The sequence below is a fragment of the Leptonychotes weddellii genome, chromosome 5 (assembly GCF_054177405.1).
Source record: "Leptonychotes weddellii isolate Sample4059 chromosome 5, ASM5417740v2, whole genome shotgun sequence".
Taxonomy (NCBI): domain Eukaryota; kingdom Metazoa; phylum Chordata; class Mammalia; order Carnivora; family Phocidae; genus Leptonychotes; species Leptonychotes weddellii.
In genome coordinates, this window is record NC_138373.1 from 85957278 (window position 1) to 85976323 (window position 19046).

The 19046-nt window shown below is 37.7% G+C and overlaps 1 protein-coding gene across 4 annotated transcripts in view; it reads right to left on the minus strand.

Moving 5' to 3' along the window:
• BCAT1 (branched chain amino acid transaminase 1) overlaps positions 1 to 19046 on the minus strand; it is a 103872-nt gene that overhangs the window by 12293 nt on the left and 72533 nt on the right. For all 4 annotated transcript variants that reach the window (XM_031032865.2, XM_006727743.3, XM_031032874.2 and 1 more), the window contains 4 exons: positions 12347 to 12489; positions 7359 to 7444; positions 4226 to 4366; positions 2062 to 2136 (listed from right to left, as the gene is read on the minus strand). In XM_031032865.2, the coding sequence (XP_030888725.1) occupies positions 2062 to 2136; positions 4226 to 4366; positions 7359 to 7444; positions 12347 to 12489 (445 nt within the window). The remainder of the gene's footprint in view (positions 1 to 2061; positions 2137 to 4225; positions 4367 to 7358; positions 7445 to 12346; positions 12490 to 19046) is intronic.

Here is a 19046-nt window from a genome sequence, read left to right on the forward strand (position 1 = left end):
ATCCCGGGACTCCAGGATCATGACCTGAGCCGAAGGCAGTCGCTTAACCAACTGAGCCACCCAGGCGCCCCGATATTTTTTATTTTTAAACATATTCATGTGGTCTCACATTTAAGTTGAATATTTATTTTGTCTTTCTATAGCTTTGACATCTCTAATTTTTTTTATCCCTTTTATCACTATTATATCACCAGCACCTAGAACAGCTTCTTGCATACTGTTTGTGCTCCACACACATATTTATTGAATGAATTAGTCAAAAACATTCCTTGCAGTCCTAATCTTACTTTAAAAACGCTCTGAGAACTTTTGCATTGGCTTGCCACCTTGCCCCGAAAATACGTCTTTGGGCTTCTCTTCTATTTATACTTTAGGGTTCTGATGCATATATTTTGTCACTATCTCCCTGGGGATGACACGCATTTCTGCTTTTGCCGGTCTTAGCCAAAGCTAAGATGATGATTATGTCCATCAAACACCTCTACTTAGATCTTTCTTCCGATTCAAATTTAATACAGTTTGATTTTTCCCCTCAGCCTAGTCGACTTCTATTCCTTTTCTTCTAATCCTTTACAACCAAATCAAATTAAGTATAAATTTTCTTATTTTATCTAATCTCTAAGAGGTGACTCTGAAATCTCTTGTTTTGTGTATTGACTTTCAATAGAATAAAACATTCTCTTCTCTCTTCTGTACAACTTGTTCCAGAAATTTTTCCAAAGTGATATTTTCTTATCACAATAACGACATACCCCCTTCCCCTTAAAAATCTTTCAACTTCTCTTTTGGATAAAGGCTTTCATAATCTAGCCAATTATATATTTTTGTTCTATTTATGCTTTTTATTTGACCAAAACACTAATAACTTACTACTTTCATCAGATTTACTCAGATAACTGTAAAAAAAATTAAGATGACTAAAACATCCCAATATTTTTCATTAAAGTTTTACTTAATTTATTCCAAATTGTTTCTATGTACAAAACAACTCAGTAAATTATATGTCTTCTAATATTAAGAAATTCCTTTATTTTGTTTACGGAAGATTCCTTTATAGAAAGCCTTCACTGAAGAGGGGAAGATCGATAGTTCATTGATTCAAAAACCACAATCATTCTTACCTTTTAATATTATTAATTTTGCATAAATGTTGCTGAGTAAGTCTTCCAAAAATACCATTTTTATCACTATCCTAGGACCTCAGTCACTCTGGAGGGGGCTGCTGCTTTGCCAACCAACTTTTTTAGCTTTTAGACCTGGCACTGTTGGCTATCACCCAAACTATCAGACTTTATTTCACATTTCAGGATGAATCTCAGCTTCCGCTGGCTATGTTCAGTGAGTGGTAATGATGATATCTGGGCTCAACAAAAACTTTCAACAACTTGTAAGGTGTTTGCAAATTACAGAACAGTCTCTTTTATATGACCCAGCATTCAATACCTGGTACTTGATATGCCTGCCTAGAAATAGGCTTAACTGCCTGATGAGACACTACTGTAAACTGTTGCTCAGGAAAACATAAGCAGAACAAGGTTAACAGTATAAAAAAAAAAAAATAGGTATGCACACTCTTTGACCCAACAGTTAACAATCTCACGAACTTATCATAAGGAAATAATCAAAGATTGCACTGTACATAACAGTTAAAAAATTGCCAACAGCATAGATGTTCAATAATAATACCTCTTTTAAAGTTGTGGTGCATCCATATAATGGGATCCAATTACATGGAATTAAGAAATTTATTGATATGAAAGAGCAAATGATTTATTAGGTGAAAAAAAAGCAGGTAACAAAATCACATATGACCCTATTAGGAAAAATTATCGAAAAGTATATAAACACAAAATATCAAAAGTTGAGACATCAAAAATTAACAATGGTTATATTTCAGCATTGAAATCACAGGTAATAGTTTTCTTCTGTGCTTTATTCTATAAATTTAATTTGTTAACCCCAAATGGCAGTGCTTACTACTCTCTTCTCTCCACTGAAATATGATTTGACTTTAAGTTCTGATTGAAATAAGATGACATTTTCAAAGAAAGAAGCCCTTACCTGAATATCAGTCAATTTGTCCAAGATCCGACTTGCAAGCTTCGGACCATTCTCCATAGTTGGGATGTGTATAGTCTACAAAAGAAAACCACATGCAGTATAATTTGAGGATATCCATGTAGATGGTGACAGTAAGTAAGACACTCAGCAATTCTAGTGTGTCAAGGCAATTCCATGGAGATAAGGAATGGCACTATGATAACCTGATTATGTACACTAGCTCCCTATGCCAAAGACTCTTTTCTATTCTGAATTTGAATAAAAACAAACTAGCCAATGACAGATTGTTTCTTGTCTACCAACTGATTTGAGGGCACAACTGGTTTATATGTCAGTCTTTAGGCTGATGTGAGGAACCAAAGAGAAGCTATGGGAACCGAAAAGAGTGGTGAGACATAAAGAATCTTACACCTTTCAGGATTCTGAGAATCTACAGGATGAACGATTGGCCTCTGTACCTAATCCTTCTGGCAGGGAATGAGAACTCAAAAACATTTTGCCACAAATTAAAGCAAGTCATTGCAGGAACATAAATTAAAGCAAGTCTATGCCTTCACAAATGGGGCGACTAAGCCTATGTCTGTTCAAAGTCAGACCTGCGGGGGCTACAACCTCCACAATGCTGGATAGCATGGTTACACTGGGTGCTGAGAGATTTCATGCCCCTAATTTACATTTGAGTCATGCCCATTCCTGCCTCACTGGCTTGCAGGCTTTTGATAGTCTGATTTTAGCAGATATAGCCCATGCTGTCACTTTTCTTCTTACACTCTTTGTGATAACAGGATAATTAGATGTACCGGTTAGCTCTGAATACCCTATGAAACAAGACTATTAAAAATGCATTGGACTTTATCGACCTCTTATTTCTAGAGGTGAAATAATTGGACTTTAAAAATCTGACCTAATGGCAACTTTAGTTAATTAAAAAAGTGGACCAATAATGCATTTACCTAGATATTACCATAATAAAATGTGAAACAGTAGCTTTATAATCAGTATAAGTATTGATACATAATAATTTAGTTCTTCTCCTTCGAAACGATCAATCTCTAGATGGAATCATGTCAAAAGTCATTCCTTACAATCAAGTTTGAAAATTTCAAGCAATGAAGCAGCCACCATTAAAATCAGAAAAGAAAACTACTGAGGAAAAATAATTATGTTAAATTTAAAAACCAATCAAATTTATATTTAATATGATTAATTTAAGCCAATTCACATTGTAAGAATTATACCCACATGCCTTTAAGCTATGACGTTAGACAATGATGTTAAATATCAGAGCTCAGGGGCACCTGGGTGGCTCAGTCGGTTAAGTGTCTGCCTTTGGCTCAGGTCATGATCCTGGGGTCCCAGTTTCAAGCCCCACATTGGGCTCCCTGATCAGCAGGGAGTCTGCTTCTCCCTCTGTCCCTCACCCTGCTCGTGTTCTCTCTCTCTCTCTCACTCTGTTTCTTTCTCAAATAAATAAAATCTTTAAAAAAAATGAATGAATGAATGAATGAATGAATAAAAAAAACAAAAAACCCACAACCCTCTGCCCCCCACAGGGAATGGAAATACAGCACATATAAAATCAGATTAATTTACTGGGAGAAGAAAATTTCTTCCAACCAAATGACTGAATTTCTTTTGGAGGATTTTAGCAGGTGTATCAACTTTGCCACATGAAAATTTTTTTATAAAATGGTCTAATGAATAATAACGACAGCAGCAATAATAATAACAATAAATGCAGGAGTTGATCATTCAACTGAGTTTCCCACAGCTATTTGCCATTACTACTCCAGTAGTTTAGGAGTCCTTTTGGAAACCAGAAACTGAAACCTAACTACCTGCAGAACTTTTCAGTGAGCTAGTAAAAAGAAATAAGAGTGGAAACTTATTGGCACATCTCCAGGCCCTAAACTGACATAAGGCAGATGTGATACTTGTCCGAGGACAAAGCTGACTCCCCCCAAGATTGGAGCTTACACAAAATCACTGGAAAGATGAGAGTAAGTAATTTGGTAATACAGGTTCATTGGGACAAACTGCTGTTATATTTAAAAAAAAAAAATCCTTTGCATCTTGGGTCCAACTAGCATTTCATTTACACATTTGAAGAATTAAATTATAGGCAAATGCTTGGAAATGACAGGAGGTGAAGAAATAGTCTTACCTCACCCTTGTACAGTATATCAGAAACTGGGCAAACAACGCAGGCTGTACCAGAGCCAAACAGCTCCCTCACCCGGTTCCCCTCCAGGGCTGTTGTCAGGTTGTCCATGGTGAGGTACCTCTCCGACACCTTAAATTCACCCTGTTTGGAATACAAAAAATAAAAATATTAATATTTTCAAGGGAAAGGCATGCAAAAAAAAAAAAAACCCTGCAGTACTTACCTTCTTACTTTACATTCTGACTGAACTCAAATAATGTGAGAATTATCCTCTGAGGGAAAGCTGAGGAGAGCACCACCATCTTATGGGTAAACACACGAGGTGTTAAGCTACCTACTCGAGGTCACGGCATCTCTATTGTTTTATTTATTTTTTTAAATTAACATATAAGGTATTATTTGTTTCAGGGGTATAGATCTGTGATTCATCAGTCTTACACAACTCACAGCGCTCACCATAGTACAAACCCTCCCCAGTGTCCATCACCCAGCCACCCCATCCCTCCCACTCTCCTCCACTCCAGCAACCCTCAGTTTGTTTCCTGGGATTAAGAGTTTCTTATGGTTTATCTCCCTCTCTGGTTTCATCTTGTTTCATTTTCCCCTCCCTTCCCCTATGATCCTCTGTCTTGTTTCTCAAATTCCTCATATGAGGTCTAGCATCTCTAAATGAGATGATCAGAGAATATAAAATAAGACGATCACTATAAAATACATGGTATATTTTCATACAGGCCAGCTTTTTTAGCCTTTAGTTGTTGCCAAGTCTGAGGTCTCACAAGATAAGGCACCCCCAGTGCTAATTAAGGTATGCTCTATGTTAACAGTGTCTTGAACCCTATTTATCATAAAAGAATATATCATATAATATTAATAATTATAGCTACCATTTATTGAGCACCCATTGCATGCCAAGTTCTCTCACTTTTAAGGTGGATATTATCATCCCCATTTCACGGATGAGGAAATTAAGGTTCAAAGGGAGGCTAAGTGACATCCCTAAATCCACACAGCTAGTTAAATGGCAGAAACTGAACTTGAACTCAGGTCTGATCTGACTGGCTCCAAATTTCCTCCTCTACTAGGTTTTTCATGGAGGGAAAACACAGACTGAGTTTCACTATCTGAAATATTTCATTATTTTAAAACACAGAAAATATATTTGGACTTTGAGAAATTGCACTGTATATTTCTTTTCTTCCTAAATTCACTGATTCAGTTGACTTTATAGCAGAAATCCTCTTCCTTCTCTTTAGTATCCCACTAGGTCAGATTTCATCACAGAATTACTGGTATAACGTCATCGACTTCTGCTGAACCATTTGAACTTATTTGCTTGAAGATAGGAAATGAAAAAAAAATTGATGTTTTTAAGCTATCTGCTTAAACAACCTGTTTAATACTCATTCTTCAATCTGTTTCATTCTCATTCTTTTATGTTAATGGTTAAAGTTCAAAGTCTGTCTCATCTTATTTAAAAAAAAATCTATCCATTCTTTGTTGCCTTTTTTTTTTTATTAAGATGAGAGTATTTTTTAAAACTTACAAATCCACAATAGATAAAAATGAAAATCACAGCCCTTGGCAAGATTTAAAACATTAGAAGAAGGCATCATGCTGTAAGTATGATTTGGAAGGGTAGGGAAATATGCCTACAATAGAAATATGGCTTTTTGTAAGTTTCAATTTATCTCAGCCTGTAATTGCAATTATGTTGTTCAAAGGTAAATAAATAAATAAATAAATAAATAAAATTCCAGAAAATCAGCCAAGTTAACTGAAAACAAGATGAGCTCTGTGTTCTGGAAAAGAAAAAAAAAAAAATCTCTTGTAAATAAACAGAATTGTTTTTACTCTGCTCACCCTTACTTATCTTTGGACAATTTCCCCTGTCTGGCAAGTAATGGTAACCCCCCACATGCCTCCTGGCATTTATATCTCACTGTTTTAAAATAAATTACAGCTAAGGAGTCAAGGAAAAACTTCCTCCATAATAACCTATTTTTCAAGCTAGCAAATCATTAGTGTGGGAAAGCATTTCCACTTGCAACTTGTCATCAAACCTTCTGTACTTGGTTGATTTTTTTCTTTAATAAAACAAAAATTACTGAGCTTCGAAAATACATCTTTCCAACTGCAAACATATTTAGGACAGGGCAAGCTGTTTGAAATTATACCAACAGTTTGTAAATGTCATGCCCAATGTGCCAGCCAGCATGTGGCAGTTGGGTCTTGTCTACTTCAGGGTTTTGTAGAATTATTTATAGCACATTTCCTTTATTTCCAAAGCCTTTTCCAGAGAAACTATGCTAGTCCTCTCCTAGATAATATGTGCGTTTCTAAACATTTGTCCTATTAATACTGTTTGACCACAGTGTGCTCAAAGTCTTTTCATGTCCCTTGGAGACCATTTTAACACATGGGTCAAAAGTTCCATCCAAGAATCTTTGCCAGATAACCAACTCATCCAACATTCGTCTTGAGTATGTTATAAATGTCATTTCAATCCCAAATGGTTTAACATGCTTGCCCGTGTCACATGGATCAGAAACTCTACCGAAAACAACTACATTTGCCTGAGTGTTTTGACTTTAAAATAAGCATGTATGTGAATTGGGGAGGACAGGGGGCAGGAAGGAGGGAGAAAAAAGGCAGCCAAACTAATAATGTGATGTTAGCAAACATTTATATGTCAGTAAAATTCTTTAATTTCTCTGACTAGCATGGTTACGCTGGAATAAATAGAGGAAAGGAAGAACTACAAATCACTGCCAATTGGAAACAACACACTTAGATTGGAAAAGTTCAGGACGGGCGAAATGGTAGCACATGAAGTATAAACCAGGTGAGTTGGTAGGAGACACCTGGTAAAGAGCATGAGATTAGTACTGGAATACTTCCTCACTAGGATAACTCGCCAAACTGTTTTCTCTCTGTCCTTCCTATAAACAATACTTATTTAGTGGGGTTGCCAAGACAGTCCTTCTGGAAGAGCTATTTCCACTCAAGTCAGGATTTAAAGATTAGAAAACACTGGATGGAACCACAGAATATTATTTCAACACGAAGCCAGGTTTATTTCGACTACTTTCTGTTTCATGCTTATAAAGTTGTTCGTGTCAAAGGCACCCACCCACTTGTGTGCCAGGTCCAGGATGCTCTGCCTTGTCACTCCTGGAAGGATGATGCCATCTAGTGGAGGAGTTGCCAGCTCTTCTTCTGTCAATTAGAAATTGGAATATTTTCAAACTTTAACTACAGTAGCCATGCCTTATATTAACAGCTATTTTTAAAAACCGTTTCTCGAAACTTTGCTAGTAATAAACATGAAGATGATGTTACTGTTCTGCATTATCTAACTTCCCAAATCAATTCACACTTCAAGTAACTCTTTATTAAAAAAGGAAGAAGAAGGAGGAGGAGAAAGAAGAAAAAGGAAATAAAGCCCTTCATCAAATCATCCTCAATTTATCTTTACCTAGTAAAAACTGAGATGATGTTCCACTAACAAACAGTAAGAGGAACCCTCTGAAGTCAAAATTTACCTCCGTGGACTAACACTGGTTAGTAATTAGAATCATGTAGATAGACCGGATACAGGAACACTGGTCATTACCAAAACATCTAAGAATCCTGTGGAGGAACCCAGCCTCAGGAAGTATGTTTGCCTATTCAGGTTGTTCACTGCTTCTACACCACCCTTTGTAGATATACCTATCTATAATGATTTCCAAACCTGGAGGAGTATCCACATCAAATATGGGGATACTGACTTCACCCTCTGCAATTGAAATGTTAACGGGCTCAGGGTAAGCTCAAGCATGTATGTGGCTAACAAAGAAAAAAGAAATCCAAAGAATCAAAACAAAATTCCATGGGTGATTTATGGAGAGCCAAGGCCAAGACACTGGTCTACTATGAGAATTATCACACGCATTCCTAACCAACACAAGGGCCAGTATGATGATCTGTCTACAAGAGTCAGCGTGATCCGACAACCACACAAGCCCTCCTTACAGGAAAAGTCTCTAGTACTCAACATCCCCTTCTCCTCCCCACATCTGGCATCCAGGAGGCTAAATCTAGGGAGAAATTTAAGCCTTAAATCATCACTTTATAAAGACGTTGAACCCTGTAACAGACGTGTTGCTTATCATGTGTTTGCGGAGCAATAAACAAGGTATGCTTGAAAGGATCACCAGGTAGCAAGAACTGTAGAAATCACGCTGGTATCTTTAAGCTCCCCCAAGCCATTTTAAGCAGCTGAAAAGGACTTCAGAAATCACCTCATACAATCCTTACTTTTCAGAAAAAAACAGAGGCTCTCTAAACATAAATGACTTTCAAGACTGGTAACATGGGGGGGGAGTCAGATCAGAACTTACGTGTCCCAACACTGGGGCCACTGTCCTTTCTTTTAGTATCCTGTGGTCGGGGCTCCCCTATTCCACTGTGGTTCCACCAAATGTCCCCAAGAGCCAAGCTGTCTGGAAGACCAAAACTCTGTATTCATGCCTGTGTCCCCCAAACTTGGTGTCATGCCTGGCCCAGTGTGGTACGTAATAAGTGTTTCTGAATTTAAAAAAATAAATAAATGAATGAATAATCCTTTTTGCTAGGAGACAGCAGCATGATTTTTTCGAAGTTTGTTTCTAAAAATCATCTGCTGAAAACCACTTTCTGGAAAGGAGAAAATTTGTTCTTGGCAATGTTCTTAGGGCTACTCTTTGTCATGTTTAGAAGTGTTGATCTCAAAATAAACCTGTGCTTTGCAATAGCTAGCTAGCTGGACACATAAATGTAGGGATCTACGTGTGTGTATGTGCGCAGACCCCACACACAGAGACAAACATACTTCCAGTGCCTCCAAACTGGACCTTTCCTAAAGCCTGCTGAGCTCTAAGACTACGTAAAGTTAAATAAAAACAGAGGCCTCGCAAGTGCAAGTGCAGTTCTGTGAAATACACTTAACACCCAAAACCGTAACCACTAGCCTAAGGTCAAGGCACAGAACATCTGTTTCTCTGGTTGCCAGACAGAGATGATGACATGACAACGTTTGGGTGAGAAATATTCATTTTCCTCTGCAACCACAAACATGCCTACGAGAGCCAGAACTAGCTCCAGATTGCCCAACATGAGGAAAACAGAGCCTACAAATACAACTTGTTTTTGACAAAGAAATCATTTGTAGGAGATGAAGAATTTAGAAGCAGTAACGGCAGAAGTCATCTGTGACATCCCAAAGTGAATTTCTAAAAAAAAACCAGGAATGTGGGTTTGTATAAGTGCCCACCGTCAGCACAATTATTATTTATTCAACAAATGATATACTGCGTGCCTACCATGGACAGTTGGCTTATCTGTGCATTATACATACAGCAGTGAACAAAACTGATGTAACTCCTGTTTACTTTCTAATAGGTTGAGGCAAACAATTATTATGTCAAATAGTATGTTAGACTATGGAGAAAAAAAAGAAAGAAAAGAGGGAAGGCAAAGGGAAATGCTAGGAGTGATAGGAGAGGGAGTCTGCAATTTATTAAGATGTTTGAGGAAAGCCTTACTGAGAAAGTGATATGTGGGCAAAGACTTGAAAGCAGGGAGCAAGGCATGCACACATCTGAGAGAAGAGTGCTCCAAACAAAGTCTATAAATGCCTGATGTCTGAGAAGGCTCATGGGGCCCGAGCAGACTGAGCAACATCAACATTCATTGCCATGATCGTTCTCCCAAACTAACTCTAAACTCAGCCACACAACTGGGTCTTATTCTCAGGGTAGTTCCGGAGTCCAGTGCAAGGTAAAATGGTTTGTTCCAGCTGCGAATAGCAAGCATGTATGATAAATTACTCAGCACCACAGTATAGCAGAGAATCAATGCTGTGTGATCTTACTCCCAGGGTCGCTGTTACTAGAATCAAAACCACGTGAGTTACAGGCCAAGTGCCACAGATAGCTATGGTGCTCAGCACCACGCTGTGAAAACAGATTATTTACTTCGTACACCTTTCTGGAGCAACCGTTCCTTTCTGGAATTCTACCTTACTGTAGAGCTCCCTCAATGTCTTCTTTTGTTTTTAGCCCAAAGGTTATTCCTGACATTCTAGTGACTTCTCTCATGGTACAGTCCAAATATTTATTGCACTTCCTTTCCCTTTACTTAAAATTTTATTTGCTCTGTTAGGTGAACACGCACAAGTTGAAAAAGCATTAAAACTAAAGCTATCTCAGGCAACCATAATCTGAATAGTAACTCTTAGAGGGCACGTATTGAATGGAGCACTGGGTGTTATACGCAAACAATGAGTCATGGAACACTACATCAAAAACTAATGATGTAATGTATGGTGATTAACATAATAAAATAAAATTTTTAAAAAGAAAAAAATAAATAAATAAAATAAAACAAAAAACAAAACAAAACAAAAGATCTGATATATTTTGTAAGAGTCAAAAGACAAATTCACCCATGTCTATTCTGACCTTTAAAAGTCATGGTAGAAATGGTTCATGATTGTTGTTTGGATAAGGGGTAATTTTTCACCAGGACAAGTTTCTAGTGTTTCTGGTTAAATCGTGTAGCTCTGATTCAGACTGTACTTAAATCCTGACATCTCCCATCCATAAACAATGATTATACCACTTCTGTATGATGGAATTGTTTTTGTTTAGGGTTGTGTGGTTTTTTTGGGGGGGGATCGAGGTTGGGGGTAGGAGTGGGCAGGTGGAAAGAAGGAGTTGAATCAATATATTATCTCCTACTAAATACAGAGTGCAACACTGGCTGTCATCTTTCAAGCATAGCTTTCGATATATGTCATATGCAATGACTCAAATTTAGCAATCACAAATATTCCAGTATAAATTTTGTTTCTAAACTGTGTCAAGTACAAACAACAGGAATGGAAGAATCAGCATGATCTGCATCTGGCTTTTCAAATGCCAAGGATTACCAATGGTCAACCCAAGGACAAGGTGTACTCACCACACCTGTTTATTCTACATCTGACTGGAATATAAGGCTCATCTTATTAGTCTCTGCAACTAATGCTCAAATTAGTGCATAGCTCTGAAGTCAGCCACGTCTGAATCACCATTTTCCTCTATTAGTAGCCAAAAAAACAAAAGAGCAATAGAAGTTACTGTAGCTACTTTAAAATAAAAATTTCACTTAAAATTTTAATTGAAATGAATACTCAGACTTTATAAGCATTTGGAAACTTATATTTCTAGTCTCTATACTCAGTACTGTGAAATGAACTGCCTAAGAACATAAACAAGCCTAAAAAGATGTTTTTAAACTGTTATGACTATTAAAATTCTAATGGAAATAAATGCATATATCTGTATTGTTTCCCATTATTGGTCATTTCTATTCAATACCATAGACATTGTCAACACTTTGCTAAACCTCTATGGTCTCTGCCAACTAATTGAAAAAATAGAAAAGAAAGATAATGAGCATTCAGGATATTTAAGGCAATGAAGAAATACAGATTTTTATAGTAGACACATATTAACAGTCTTGAATGAACCAGGGTCTAAGTACAATCCCAAAATGGACCAATCTGCCCTTAAAAGTAGTGTGTTTTAATCAAATTGAGCTCCAGAGTAAATCTGGAAGATTTCTGATGTATTATCAAAATATGTAGAAAGGGCAACAGCTGTTAATACAACTTTTAGCAAGAGAATACAGTAAATTTCATATCAGTAGAATAAGTAGACTATGCTTATCACTACAGCATTTTATACATACAGCATATGGTGAATGACCGCTGAACTGGTCTGAGACTTATCTCCAAATGAAAGGGATTTTGGATAGGAAAATGGGTAAGAAGATGGCAGAGGGGATAAGGCAACAAATCTTCAAATCACAGAGTCTTAAATTCCTTAAGTTGACATCTCAGTAATAAGCACATCTCGAGCCCAAACCCCAAAACAAAACCTTTATAAATTCTGTGAATTTAAACTCATTTCTACTTGAACAACAAAAGCACAGTAGTTCTTAGCCTTTGGGCTCATGCTACTTACTCCTTATTCTAAGGTCCTCGTTCTTTTTTCTCCAGCCCTATTGAAAATGATTGACAAATTGCAAAGAGCTGAAATCTGAGTGAATTACCTCCATCTTCATTTATCCAGTAAAGAAAAAGATTCATAGTTCCAACTTCGGTTATCTGATTATCCTCTCCATAGAGCCACAGAACCTGCTGACAGCCGTGGTCTGCTGCTTCACATTGGGCAAAAAGGGATGAGCCATAATTCCTTTTAAGAAAGAGGAAACATATTGACTATGAATATACTACCCCTCCTCTGCCATCTTCCATACTAAAATCCTCAGGTCTTTAATTTGTATGTGGATGTAGTCAATGCACCATGCCCGTGTGTGTGTGTGTACTCCAGTTAACTGCATAACATTAAAGGAAACTCATTAGACAAACTAAATGATCTAACTGCACTCACGTGAGAGAGAGAGAGAGAACACAGCAAAATTGTGAATCCTAAATTGAGAAGTTGAGATAATGAGTACAAAGATAAGTAGCTAAGTTAACAATAACAGTTAAAAGTTCTTAGGTATTTTTTCACCTTCCAAGCTATCATCCAAGAACTATTTCATTTAAACCTCACACCAATACTCTAAGCCACACATGTATCAAATTACATGAAGTAGCAGAGCACCAGGCTGTGCTCTCTTAGCAGAGACCTTTCAATATATCCAAGAGACCGCAATATGCCCAATGTCTAAATTCTCCAAAGGGTGGGACAAAATGTTAAAAATCCTGATTTTAACCAAAAGTATTCCAAAAGCCCATTTTTCTCAACCTGCACTATTCATCCTAGATTATTCGAAATCAACAAGGATAGTACATCTTCCTAGAATAACAGTTTAGTTTAATATTTTAAATTTGTCATCTTTTATTAAACTTGAATGAGAAAATATGGCGTATATTACAAAATATGGATGAATGTTTTAGATAAAAGATAAGAGTCCTCAAATAAATATGTTTGCTAGCCTCCCTAAGCCCCTGGTTGTATAATTCACTTTTCCCGGTTTTCACAGGACATTAGCAAACATGTTTGAGAAGCACTACCAAATGAAAATCGAGGGCTTGGAAAGAAACCTTAAACTGCCCTTGGATTATGATGCCCCCAAACAAACATGCAGAAACAATCAAACATACTACAATAACTACGACAAAGCATTAATGTCAGCTTTCACAAAATACGCACCTAGGCCTTTTAAAGGTCAAGATTTTACATCTGGTCAAGATCAAAATGTCTAATTAAAAGTATCAGTTAAGCACTAGAGCCACATTCACTCACCGTGGCTGTCTGCCATTTTCTTCTGCACAGCTTCCCGGTCCCACTATATTCTCTTTGGCCCTTCCTTTGGAGCCAAGTCATTCTGCTTGGGTTGACAGTCATTATACTTTGCCCTACACAACTGAAATAAAGGGTGGGCATGTAACCTAAGCTGCTCATATAAGCCCTTCTTTGAATGATTCACTCATTCATTTTAATGTAGGGTACCTGAAAGATGTTATTTTACCCTCTGGGGGTAGTGGCAGCCGGTTTGCTATGACATAAGCCTGGGGTCTATTGTGTTCATGATCACCACCCTTCACAGGAGAAAGCATGTGAAGGAGAGCCCTAGGCTAATGCACAGGCAGAAGCTACCACAAGAGATGGAGGGAGGAGGGAAGCAGAAAGGGAAGGGCAAGAGAGAGAGAGAAACAGATTGGGGAGAAGGATAGCACATGAGCAGGACATACACAAGGGCAAAAGAAACAGCAACAATGATTTGAGCCTCTAGCGGGTCCATGAGCTACCATCCTACTTACATGAGCCACTCAATTCATTTTCTGCTTAAGATGGTTTGAGTTGGTTTCTTTTTTACTATCTTTTTAATTTTTAAGTAATCTCTACACCCAATGTGGGGCTCGAACCCACAAGCCCAAGATCAAGAGTCACATGTTCCACTGACTAAGTCAGGCACCCCTTGAGTTGGTTTTCTGACTTGCAACTCAAAGAATATTGACTAATAACTAAAACATTCTAGAAAAACTATGGGAAAGAGACATTATATTATATGGCTATAGCAACATGGGTCATGAGTTTATTCACATCAAGGTAATGTAAGAGTTATTAGAAGACCTTCAAAATGGAGCACCTAGTTGGCCCAGTCGGTTGAGTGTCCGACTCTTGATTTCAGCTCAGGTTGTGATCTCAGGGTCGTGGGATCGAGCCCCACGTCAGGCTCCAAACTCAGTGCAGAGTCTGCTTGGGATTCTCTCTCCCTCTGCCTCTCCCCCTGCTCATGCTCGCTCTCTCTCTTGCTAAAATAAATAAATCTTAAAAAAAAAAAAAAAAAGACCTTCAAAATGCAGATAATAAAATGTAAATTATCGGACAACCTAGAGAGGATACAATTCTTTATATAGGAGGCTTTTGTTTGATGACCATAAAAAGTTGGACCACCCAGATTAAGAACTAATGGCAAATAAGCAATAATGGAGTTAAAAGTATGAATACTTTTTAATAATGAGGATAAATGAGACTTTAGGGGACAGTCCAAAAGAAAGAGCATGGGTTTGGGGCCAGCAGACTGCAGTACAGCTCTTGAACTTCTACTATTTGTCTATGTGTGCACTTAAGCAAGTCAGTTCATACTTTTGCCTTAACGAATTCATCTGGCAAATACAAATATTTGCTTTATACACTGCATAGGGCTATTTGGAAAAAATGAAACAATAACAATAAAAGCTAAGAAACAGTTTATGTGAGCCTCTTATATCCTAATAAAATTAAGTTTGTTTTTTTAAAGATTTTATTTATTTATTTGACAGAGAGAGGCACAGCGAGAGAGGGAACACAAGCAGGGGGAGTGGGAGAGGGAGAAGCCGGCTTCCCGCCGAGCAGGGAGCCCGATGTGGGACTCGATCCCAGGACCCTGAGATCATGACCTGAGCCGAAGGCAGACGCTTAACGACTGAGCCACCCAGGCGCCCCAAAATTAAGTTTTTTTAAAAAATAATAACTATTCTAGGGCACCTGGGTGACTCAGTTGGTTAAGAGACTGCCTTCCACTTTTTTTTTTTTAACATATAATGTATTATTTGAAGCGGGGGGAATCGGAGGGAGAGACGAACCATGAGAGACTATGAACTCTGAGAAACAAACTGAGGGTTCTAGAGGGGAAGGGGGTAGGGGGGTGGGTTAGCCTGGTGATGGGTATTAAAGAGGGCACGTATTGAATGGAGCACTGGGTGTTACACGCAAACAATGAATCATGGAACACTACATCAAAAATTAATGATGTAATGTATGGTGATTAACATAACATAATAAAATAAAATTGGAAAAAAAAAAAAAAGAGAGAGACTGCCTTCTGCTCAGGTCATGATCCTGGAGTCCCAGGATCAAGTCCCACATGGGGCTCCCTGCTCAGCAGGGAGTCTGCTTCTCCCTCTGACCCTCCCCGCCTCATGCTCACTCTCATTCTTTCTCAAATAAATAAATAAATAAATAAATCTTTAAAAAATAACTATTCAATTTCAATTGACTTTTGCCTAGTTCATAGACATTGCCGTTGAGATTTTACCATATATGAAAATAAATGATTTCTCTCATAAAATGCTCTTTATTAAAAAGAAAATTTTCATAGCATGAATAACTAGCCTTTCCAAGAAGTTTCTAAAAACACACACATACACACTTTTGAGAATGTTAGCTGAATTAAAACCATGGTTCCTTAGCATCATGAAGCTATTTGGGCAAGAAAGAGAATTAAAGACCTCAACCATTTCAATACATTGAAAGAAAAAGGGTTTTTATTTGTTTGGTGCTTATTTGATTGATTACTATATTCTATAGATGGTGTTTTTCCCTAAACGAGTTTTTCCTCAAAATTCTCTCCCAGGTGTAAACTGTATTATTAACATCTCCAGGGTCATTAATATTTTGATAATATATTTGGGTTCCCTCCCAAGTGCCACCAATATTCAGAAAAGAAACACATGTCCTTGGGAGAAAGAGAAACATGAAACATTTGGACAAATGTCTACACAGAAAAATTTTAATTGTACATGGAATAAAAATCCGGGAGAAGATATATTAAATACATCTGTCCAAAAGAGTAAATTCTATTGTATGAAATCCAACTGACTGCTCCTAAGGCAGCGTGTCCAGGAGATGAAATGAGAAAGAAAGCAAGCCTCCCAGTATCAACTGTTGTCTGCTGAGAGGATACTTAGTACTTGCCAGGCAGGGTACTGAGTACTTAAGTCCATTATTTCACTGAATCATCTTAAAACAACACTAGACTTTATTCTACTTTGGAGGGCTTAGAGAAAGAGGGTACTTAACTATATAGGATCACACAGATATAAGTGTAGGACTCTCAGATACCTCTGACAGCCAAGCCCATGCTGTTAACTGCTAGGTTATAGCATCACATGTATTGGCAGCTTTCTATAGGCCAACCACACAGTCCTAGGCACTTTGTATTATCCTGCTCATCCTCACAGATGAGCTGGGTATTACTGCCCTAACTTCATAAATGAAGAAACTGAGGCATAAAGCAGTTAAGTAACATCCCAGGACAGTAAGGTTTTTAAGCCAGGTCTATCTGACTTCAAAGCTTGTATTCCAAGTACACAATGAGAGTAAAAGTAAATTAATTAATTAATTAATTAATTAAGATAGAGTGGGGGCAGGGCCAGTTCTTTCCATACTAACAATGAAACTAACAGATTGGGAATAAAGATGTTAATATGATGAAAGACCTTCTTCTAACTCAGTGCTTCTCAACTTTGGCTTCACATTAAAACATTCCGATGCTCATAGAACTACCCTATGACCCAGCAACTGCACTACTAGGTATTTATCCAAAGGATACAAAAATAGTGATTCGAAGGGGCACATGCACCCCAATGTTTATAGCCGCAATGGCCACAATAGCCAAAATATGGAAAGACTCCAGATGTCCACTGGCTGATGAATGGATAAAGTAGATGTGGTATATAAATACAATGGAATATTACACAGCCATTAAAAAGAATGAAATCTTGCAATTTGCAATGATGTGGAGGGTATTATGCTAAGTGAAATAAGTTAGGTAGAAAAAGACAAATACCATAAGATTTCACTCTTATGTGGAATTTAAGAAACAAAACTGATGAACACAGGGAAAGGGAAGAAAAAATAAAATAAGATAAAAACAGAGAGGGAGGCGAATCATAAGAGACTCTTAACTATAGAGAACAAACTGTTGCTGGAGCGGAGGTGGGTGGGGAGATGCGGTAATTGGGTGATGGACGTTAAGGAGGGCACTTGACAAAATGAGCACTGGGTGTTATACGCAATTGATGAAGCACTAAATTCTACCCCTGAAACCAATAATACACTCTATGTTAACTAACTTGAATTTAAATAAAAATTTTTAGAAAATTCTGATGCTTAGGCTCTCGCCGTGGAACCCAGAGAGGAGTAGTTGGTAAAGCTGATTTCAATTTGTAACCACAGGTGAGACCCACTGTGCTAGAACTCTCCTTCAGGTGTGTGCCATTGTATTACTTTTCTCACTTATGCATATTTAGATATAAAAGAATAATATTATCGGGCGCCTGGGTGGCTCAGTTGGTTAAGCGACTGCCTTCGGCTCAGGTCATGATCCCAGGGTCCTGGGATCGAGTCCCACATCGGGCTCCCGGCTCAGCAGGAAGCCTGCTTCTCCCTCTCCCACTCCTCCTGCTTGTGTTCCTGCTCTCGCTGTCTCTGTCTCTGTCAAATAAATAAATAAAATCTTAAAAAAAAAAAAAAAAAGAATAATATTATCTCTAATGGCTTCCAAAAAAGTGAAATAATCTTAGAATAAAAAAGAAAATCCTTCTCTCTCTTCCTCAGATTTACTGAGAAAGCAGTTAAATCTCCTTGAGCTGAGGAGAATCAATAGCTATTTAATAAATGCCAGTTGACTACAGAGGTCCTAAAAAACTTGGAAGGTAATCGTTGAATTAATTGCTTTAGAGAAGAAGCAATAATAAAATCTAAGGGGGCTGCCAAATGTCTTTGCCAACTAAATAGGTTGATACTAAATGAAGAATCCTGTGTTTCCCTTGCACTTCTTTGGCTAAAATCCACCCTTTGGGTTACTGCCCTCCCACTTGTCATTTCTGCTTTTATTTATAAGATCCTATATTCTCTTCTCTAAGAGCCTTCACACCAACTTCCATTGATCATGGTCCACCTGAGCCTAATGAGTCGAAGTATTAATTTTTTTATAATAGACTTTATTTTTTAAAGCAGTTTTAGGTTTACAGAAGTAAGCAAAAAGAGTTCCCCTATGCCCTATCTCCCACTTCAGTTTCCCCTATGAACCTCTCACGTTAGTGTTCACTTGTCATGACTGATGAGCCAACACTGATACGCTACTATTAACTGAAGTCCATAGTAACATTAGGGTTCACTCTTTGTGTTGTACAGAAAAGAACAGTTTTTAATTGGCCTTTAGTGACCATGTATTCGGTTGATACTGCATTACATCATCTTTATAATAAGTAACAACCTATCCCCAACACTAAAACTAAAGATTTCCCTGCAATTTCTCAATGTCTCCATGTGATCTTTACCCTGGGCAGGTAGGGGGGAGTTGGAAAGCAAGATTGAAAGAGGAAGAACTAGCTTATTATGACCTCTTCATCAAGACTGATTTACTGGAACGTGAACTCTAGGGGAAGTTCTAATGAAATGATATATATGGTGTCAGGAGTGCATATGCTTTGGGAAGAAGTCTGAACAGGTGAAAAAGATATCAAGAGAAT